Source organism: Echinops telfairi, unplaced genomic scaffold, assembly GCF_000313985.2.
Source record: "Echinops telfairi isolate 266 unplaced genomic scaffold, ASM31398v2 ScPeMD7_3533;HRSCAF=4204_0, whole genome shotgun sequence".
NCBI lineage: Eukaryota > Metazoa > Chordata > Mammalia > Afrosoricida > Tenrecidae > Echinops > Echinops telfairi.
The window spans coordinates 15,900,194-15,909,119 of NW_022107431.1; the positions used below are offsets into that span (position 1 = coordinate 15,900,194).

Here is an 8,926-nt window from a genome sequence, read left to right on the forward strand (position 1 = left end):
TGAATGCCAATGCTTTAACTCTCTGTTTTTTCCTGAATGACTATTTAACTTAGCAGTTATTTAAAATTTGGAATGTCCCTTATATCTAAAGCATGCATAATAGCTAAGTGTGATATCCAAAAGAATGCTTTTCAAAAATCAGATTCTGGCTATCAAGCAGAAAAAGAGAGATCAGCTAAATATTAAGCTTTATTAACAATATTGAGTAATGAATAGCCATTAATATTTATTTAATGCTCCCTCAATACTGGACTTTGTACTACCCATTAGACCTATGAGGTGGCTTCAAAAGTTTGTGGGAAAATTCCATTATCTTTGGATTCCATTCTACCATGAATATTTGGAACCTCTTCATATTGATCTTTTCCATTTCTCCCAACACCACTGTGAAGCAGGGGCTTCTGTTTTTCCTGGTGGGTGAATGAGGAAAGGGAAGCCTATACAGGTTAGTTACTGGCTCACACAACTGCTAAATGATGGTGCAAGCATATGGATATAAACAGGAGAGTTAATAATAGGATTGTGTAAGAGTTGATGTGGCAACCATGTATTATGTGGAATGAATGTATTTGTTATGCAAATCTCAATCCACATGAAATAAAATTATTTTCCCAGTAGCAAACAAACCCTCACCTGGCATCCCGATTCCAGCTCCTAATGCCCCTGTAAAGGGTTTTTGAAGCTACAAATCTTTAGGCTACAGAGAGCCTCATGTTTCTCTGGCCTAGTAGCTGGTGGGTTTGAACTGCTGACCTGTGTGGTAGCAGCCCAAGCCAAACAAACCCACAGTGACTAATAGTAGTGCCACGAGGACTACTGGTAGTAGCTGATTATCCGTTATCTCATTCCAAAGAAAGAGAATAAAGTTGGCAATTTCTCTTTCATGGGAACCATGCTCTGATGTTAGCTAAATGTTAGCTAACTTTCTAATAGACTCTGACCATGATTTCCTATGAGTTAGTGAATTGGTCATGTCTGTCTCCCCCCAGACCTTTCCCCATCAGCTCTCTTGTGTGTGTGCACAGACAGACCTCCTCGGAGGTGTGGGTTCAGCTCCCGACCACTGCCGTAAAGTAAAGATCACAGTACAGCTAATCACACACACACATTTGGTTCCCAGGGCTTAGACACTGTCTGTTTCCACCATTGAGGAGCCCTGGCGGGGCTGCCAGGTAAGCGTTGTACAGCTAACCACAAAGAAGAGGCCGTCCCGCTCTGGTAAAGATTTGCAGCTTCAAAAACCATTTATCGAGTCATGATGAGTCAGAGTCTACTCAGGAGCAGGTGGGTGGGTGTTTTGGGTTTAGTAAGTCTATAAATTGTGCAATAAACCAAAAGACAAAACAAATCATTTACCTCGGTGCCATAGAGTCATTTCCGACTCATAACAACCCTATTGGAAAATCTAAGACTGGAAACATGTATGTGAGTAGAAAGCCTCGCCTTTCTTTGGCAGAGAGGCTGCTGATTTCGAATTGCTGACTTTGCTGTTAAGAGTCCCATGCTTAACCCACTGAGCTGCTGCCACAGAGCCTTTAAGTGTGCAATACCCCAAGCCAAACTCGCGGCCATGGCGTCCATTCTGACTCAGTGACAGGGTAGGACTGCCCCTGTGGGTTTCTGAGACAGCAACTCTTTATCTTTACTGGAGTAAAAGTCCCAAAGCAAGCCGGTGTGAAATCTATATAAGGTGACCAGGTGACCAGATTTAAAGCGGGACACCATTGACAGGGTGTGTGTGGGGGGGGTGTTCTTGATTGAAAATTTGGTCTATATGGGCCAAATAGACTGTTCCCTAGCTTGTCGTGCATTCTTTCCAAAAACAGGGACTTTTTAAAAATGCCAAAAATTGGGACTGTCCCGCCAAAAGCGGGACGTCTGGTCACCTTAATCTCTACAGCTGTGCAAAATCAATCAATCAATCAATCAGGTGGAGGGAGGGGTGTTGACAGACATTGCTAAGGCATTCACAAAAGAGGATTCAGTAGTGTGCTACTCACTACCATTGGCATCCAGCTGGGCTTGGCAAATCCCTTAACATCCCTGGGGTGTAAATCATGCCGTCCTTGATGAGTTAACAGTCCTCTCTCTCTCCCATCCAGGATCACTCAGCAGAGGTGGCAAACAAGAGGGGAGAAGTGAAGAGCCTGCAGGGCCACCTGGCCAAGCTGGCTAGTCTGGGCCACACCGAGGACCTACACCTCCTCCAGGGCAAGGTGGAGGACTGCTTCCAGCTGTTTGAGGAGGCCTGCCAGGTAGTGGAGAGGCGGCAGCAGGCCCTGGGTCAGTTGGCAGAATTCCTGCAGAGCCATGCCTCTCTGTCAGGGGTTGTGCACCGGCTGAGGCAGACTGTGGAAGCTACCAGCAGTATGAATAAGAAACAGTCCGATTTGTTAGAGAGGGACCTCAGTGGTGCCATTCGGGATGCTAAGACGTTAGAGTCGGCTGCCGTCAGTATGGACGGGGTTCTTGCCAAAGCCCAATACCACCTGAGGAGCGGGGGCTCTGAGCACAGAACTGCCTGCAGAGCCATGGCTGACCAGCTCTGTTTGGAATTAGAGAGGGTTCAGAACCTTCTGGGGACCAAGCAGAGTGAAGCAGATGCACTGGCGGTGCTGAAAAAGGCCTTCTTGGACCAGAAGGAGGAGCTGCTGAAAAGCATCGAGGACATTGAAGAAAGGACTGACAGAGAGCGACTGAAAGAGCCGACGAGGCAAGCTCTTCAACAGAGGTAACAGGATGCTGTGTGACTACCAGGGGTCTCCTTCATTTGTTCTGGAATGAACATTCAAGTACAACTGTCAATGGTATGTGTTAGTTCTGGGTAGACTGGAGAAACATTCATAGACACTCATATATGTATAAGAAAGAGCTTTATATCAAAGAGTAATTGTATATTAAAAAACATTCCAGCCCAGTGTAGATGAAGCCCATAAGTCCGACATTAGCCCATATGTCTGATACCAGTCTATAAATTCCTCTTCAGACTCATGCAACACATGCAATGATACTTAATGCAGGAAGATCACAGGCCACTGGGTGGAAAGTCTTGTGGATCCAGTGGCGGTAGAAGCATCTCTGCACTGGCATGGATCTACTTGTGGCTCCTCCAGCTCCAGAGCTCTGGCTCCATGAGCAGCATAGTTTCATGTGTCTTGTCAACAGGAATGTCTCCCAGGCAGAGTGTGTTTCCCACCTCCAAGGAGGAAGACAGGAGTTCCCAGAATTCTCAGGAGAAGGCCATGCCCACGCATTGCCCTCATTGGCTATAAGCTGATTGACAGGCTAGACTCCACCCCTTCGCAAGTTGACAGGAGATTATGTTACTGCCACAAGTACCATAGGCTGCGGCTTCCTTTCCTAATTCCTGAAGATCAAACGGTGACTGATTTGACACTCGAAGTGATAAAATGTCTTTGCTATGTAAGAGTACGCTGGTGGCATGCTGGTTAAGTGCTTGGTGACTAACCCAAAGGTCAGCAGTTAGAACTCACCAGTGGCTTCTCCAGGAGGAAAGACCTGGGATGTGACTCCAGTCAGACCCTTTAGGGCTGCTCTCCTCTTCCCTGTGCACAGGGTCACTGTGAGTCAGAAGAGACCTGAGAGCACACAGCCCTCTCAGCTAGGTGAGGTAGATGACGAGCCACTCACTGGTATTCCAAACCAGAAGCTATAGATGATAGTGTCTATATAAACAACTGTTAACCCCCATGTCAGCTGTTCAAAACCACCAGTCCCTCCTTGGGAGAAAGAAGAGGTTTTCTCCTGTGAAGATTCAGAGTCTTGGATCCCTAACTATCACAGTGCTGCTGGAAGGTGCTGCTATTTTGAGCTCATTGCAACCCCAGGGGAAAGAGTCGAACTTCCCTGCAGTGGTTTCCAGGCTGCAGTCTCGACTGAAGCAGATTGTCAGGACTTTCTCCTGCGAGGCTGTTAGGGGAGGTTTGAACTGCCAACCTCTCAGTTAGCAGCCAAGCACTTAGCCTCTTGCACCACTGGGACTCATAATCCTATGACAATGAGTTATGATGGAGCCGACGATTGGGCTCCTGAGGTTATATCCCTCTGGGAAGGTTAGCAAAACATTCACCAGAGGAAAGGGGATTTGGGAAGGAATAAAGCCTGTGGAAGGAAGCTTGAGAAGTTGATCTAGCAGAGGGGACCCCAGGCATAGCCTTGGTAACTGTGGGCTATGGCTGAACGAGGCTGAAATCATTGGAGAAGGTGGACAGGGCTGGCTTAAGACCATCCAGCAGTGTCCCTAACACTGAGTCCACCTAAGTCACCCAGCAAGGGACAGAAGACGTGGCAGCCATACCCTGCAACCTGGGGCATGTCACCTCTTCACTTGGAAGGTGGGGCTATGGATGGCACCTGTCCCCAGCCTCTCGGTCGTAGGAATTGAACGGGGTGCTGCATACTACTCTACAGCGCTATCCCACAACGCAAGGAATGAGAGGCAAGCCTCTGGGTGGCCCCTTTTCCCAAATGCTCCACCATGAATTCTGATGCACCCCGTGTGATCATCTTTAGAGTCGTCTTCGAAGCAATGAAGTAGTACCTTTAGCGTACGTTTTTCCTTGTGGAACTCCATCAGCACAGCCATTATTTTTAACGAAGCAGCTATGATTCTTAAGCTACCATTGCTTTACAAAAAGTAGATAGCTTACCCATGACCTCTGCAGTTAGCACTCACCTTGTAGTTGACAAGGCCAGGCCTCTTGCTAGAAATCTCATGCCATCAAAGCAAAGCAGCACGAGAATGCAAATGTGAAAGGAGGGGGAGGGGGAGGAGGAAGAGCCCCTTTCGTTGTTTTCTGAGCTGCAGTCTATAGTGCTCCGCAAAGTTCATGTATGTATGGATTGTGATAAGAGTTGTATGAACCCCCAATATAATGATTTATATGTATTTTTTTTTGGTGGAAAAATACATGCAACCACAATGTAATAAAATTGTGCAATTGAAAAAAAAAACCCAACCTGTCTCTCCATGAATACACCTCATAATTGCTGGGCCCAAGTGTGTCTAGCTGTCTCTGCTCGTGTTCTGTGGACTCCCTGTGCGTTTATGGAGAGGACATATGTGTCTGCTATCTTTCATAAGCTAACGGGACATTTTAATTCACAGGTTGAGAGTCTTTAATCAGCTTGAGGATGAACTGAATTCACACGAGCACGCATTAAGTTGGCTGAAAGACAAAGCAAAACAGATCGCCCAGAAAGATCTAGCTTTTGCCCCTGAAGTGGACAAGGAGGTCAACCGATTAGAAGCCACCTGGGATGACACCAAAAAATTAATTCACGAAAAGTAAGTCAACGTGTCCCAGCCCTTGGTGCGTGACAGCGGGCTATTGTCACTGTGTGACAAGGGGCCATTGGTTGTTGATTTGAGCGGGAGAGATCAAGAACTGGCTCTCTTCCCAGGTTAGGTCTTCTGTCCGCTTCAGTCATGTCGTGTGGAACAGTTTTGAGGTTGGGTGCTCGAGACAAGCAGCACCTGTGAACTGATGTTTAAAAGCAGGGTCAGCAATTCCAAGTACTCGAAGTCAGAACCTCTCATTTTCTTTCGCTGTTGCTTTGCTTTTTGTTGAAATACATAAAGGGCCTCCTTTTGTGTGAGGGCATCGCTGTGGATTTTGACCAATCAGACAGCTTCACAATCTCAAAACTCCCTCCTACCTCCTAGCAGTCAGTCCCTGTCCCCCTGGCAGCCCCGACAGCCCTCCACCAGTTCCCCGCCCTGCTGGTTTTGTGTTTTTCTGAATGACGTATAAATCCAGAAGGCAATCCTCTGCGTCTGGCTTCATGGAGAGTTCCCACTTCCTAATCGTTGAAGAGAGTCCCGTTGGATGGAGGTCCCACAGGTTAGCCGTTCTCCCGTTGGTAGACATGGGTTCTTTCCACTTTGAGCAGCTGTACATCGAGCATCCATAAATAGGCACATGGAGGCTTGAGTGTGAACGGATTTGTCTTCCACTCGAGTAAATACACAGACATGGAACGGCTGCCATTTACGGGGTTTGCTTAGCTCGAGAAGAATCTGAAAAACTTTTCTAAAGTGCTCCAACATTCTGCATTCACACCTGCCACATGAAACTGCATGTGGCTTCTCACGTGGTTGCCAGCACTTAGCGTTGTCAGACTTTCATCCATTTGTTAGTGGTGTGGGCCTTTTTGAGAGCGCGGTTTATAATAGAGGACAGGAAGGCAAGCTTTTGAAAGAAACGGGCCATCTTGCCCACACTGTCCCCCATATCCTAATATATTCTCACATGTGATTTTGTGGAGGATGCATAGTATTCTATTCAATGAGTATATCAAAATGTATCTGATGATAGGTCTACTTTTCACATTTATGCCACTTCTATTTTTTGCCTTCTGAATAATGCTGGGTTTAACATATTTTTACCTAAATCTTTAAAAAACAAAATGAATCGCACTCAATGTCATCGATTCGATTCCGATTTATAGAAACCTAAATTGTACTGCATTTTCACCTCCTTTGGAAGCATTTCTAGACGTCAAGTAGCTTGGTCAAAGGTGTGTTGCATTTATAAACAAACTCTTATCTCCTTATTTTGGTATTTTTGGGAGATTGGTATTTAGTGGAAATTTATGATACTTGGAGATGGAGGGGAAAAAAAAGAAAAAAATCCTAAGTATTTGTATGGAGTTGATTTAAAATTTCCCCCCATTCTCCACAATCGTGACACGATGGAGTAATTAAAGCAGCATATTAAAAAGCATATAGATTTGGTTGATCCATCTGAAGGCGTTTGTGTTGACAAGAACATAAGTAGCTTCTTTGTTGCGGGCGCCAATCGGTTCTGTGTAAATGGATGCGTGCGTGCCTCAGCCGGAGAGATCAGTTTGCACATTAGAGTTCCATCAGATCGCCTTGCAGGATTGTGGTCGCAGGAAGTGAGATGTGATTTCCTTGATTCTGGCCTCCATCTGTGAATACATTTATGCAGTGCTATCCGAGCCTTTCCCGAGACAGGGGAGTAAAGGATGTGTTTAATTGGTACAGCCAGGGCCAGTGCTGCGGACTCATTGACGTAATGAGAGAATATCAGAACTTGAAGGCCGCTGTTTCCAAAGTCCTAGAAAGTGCCAGCAGTGTGCTCGGAGCCAGAACCACACTCAGAGACCAAGAGGACCTAACACGGGCTTTGTCTAAGGTAATCATTTAAACGTCTTTTATTTCGGTAGACTATCTTTTAGTACATCTGTTTGGTTTTTACCCATAATGAAGTTCTCTGCTTAGCTCTTCCTGTCAGTATATGAAGATATGGATAATTCATGCTGATGGCCTTTTTAAAAAAGTTTCCCCAGAAATCCCGATATCCTATGATTCTACCACTGAAAGAAAATCTGTTTTATACTTATGTTATATCACTAGGCTTATGTGATTTACACCCACACACATATATAAATGTAGACATAAATGTAAACACAAACTTAAATATAAATATGACTTCATAATGTTCCTCCCGGAAAAATTCCGTTACCGTAATTCCATTGTCTTGTGAACACGTTGCAGCCCCCCTGTATTATATATATGAGGTGCTTGCATTGTTGATTAATATCACGACCTTCTCCAAGAAGTCAACTGGGAGTTCAATTCCTCAGCAGCCAGCATTGTTCAATTCCTCCCTTATCACTGACTCTCTCATTAAGACAGCCTTGATGTTTATCCACAGCATGAAGCGGCCAGGAACAGAATGAACGAGCAGCAGAAAGCGCTGGATCACTTTTCCAGCAAAGGAAAGCACTTGCTGTCGGAGCTGAAGAAAATCCACAGCGGTGACTTCACCCTGGTGAAAACCGACCTGGAGGGCGTGGTGGACAAGTGGCTGGATGTGAGGACACTCACCAGGGGGTTCCGCGGCCATTTGAATACTAAGTTTCTCAATCTGCTCTTGAGCAAGATGCTAAGATGTGGATTCCATCTCTAACTTTTCATGCTTTGTGCAAAATGATACTTTGAAGAAAAGCAGGATCCACATAATATTTATTAAAACCAGCTGTCATCCAGTTAATTCTGACCCATCCAGATGCTCTAAACCTTAGAGTCCAAGGGTACCGGAGGCTAAAAATCTTTACTGTGACAGACACCTCCCCTCTCTCCCAAGGAGAGGCCTGCGACCTTGGAGTTAGTTGTCTGATACCTAACCCGCCGTGCTGATAGAGCTCCTTCCAACTCTATGGCTAATGGGTTTGAACCTCTGACTTCATGGCCCAGCCTTTCAGATGACAGTGCCACCAGCACCCCTTAAAGATAAGAGGTCATGGGAGGAAATGATATATGCATCATTTTGGGAAAATTTACTAGCAGATTTTCTAGACTCGAACTTGCTAGCTCCATTCCTAATGACAACGCTAAATGTTTTCATTTATGATCTTGTTTGAATGGTGAATAGAATGGAAGACCAGTTTATAAATATACTGCAGGAGACTAAGCCTTCATATATAATCATGTAAAGACACAAGGGCTCTGCGCGGGAAAACATGAGACCTGTAGTCTACAGGCTGGGGTTTGGGGGCCGGCTCTGTCGCTAGCTCTGCAAACATGAAAAAGAAATCAAAGCCAAGCTCACCACCTTTGCGCTGATTCCAACTTTACCCCTCTCGGTAGGATTTCAGAGGCTGTAAATTGTTACGAGGTAGCTAGCTGTAACTTTCTTTCAAAGAAAGGTTAGTGCCCTTGAATTAGTAGCCCAATCCCTAAGCCGAAGCTTCTGTTTGATTCCTTCTAAATGTTATATTTCCACCCATGGATGCTTTTAAAATCATTTTGGGGGGGGGTGGTTCATACAGCCCTTATCACAATCCATACATACATCAATTGTATAAAGCACATTTGTACATTCCTTACCCTCATCATTCTCAAAACACTTGCTCTCCACTTAAGCCCCTGTCATCA

The 8,926-nt window shown here is 45.4% G+C and overlaps 1 protein-coding gene across 1 annotated transcript in view; it reads left to right on the forward strand.

The window, feature by feature from the left end:
• The first annotated feature begins 2,325 nt into the window (after positions 1-2,325).
• SYNE1 (spectrin repeat containing nuclear envelope protein 1) overlaps positions 2,326-8,926 on the forward strand; it is a 326,773-nt gene continuing 320,172 nt past the window's right edge. Inside the window, exons 1-4 of the mRNA XM_045294717.1 lie at positions 2,326-2,731; positions 5,129-5,308; positions 7,031-7,181; positions 7,704-7,862. Coding sequence (XP_045150652.1) covers positions 2,370-2,731; positions 5,129-5,308; positions 7,031-7,181; positions 7,704-7,862 — 852 coding nt within the window. The 5' untranslated portion in view covers positions 2,326-2,369. The remainder of the gene's footprint in view (positions 2,732-5,128; positions 5,309-7,030; positions 7,182-7,703; positions 7,863-8,926) is intronic.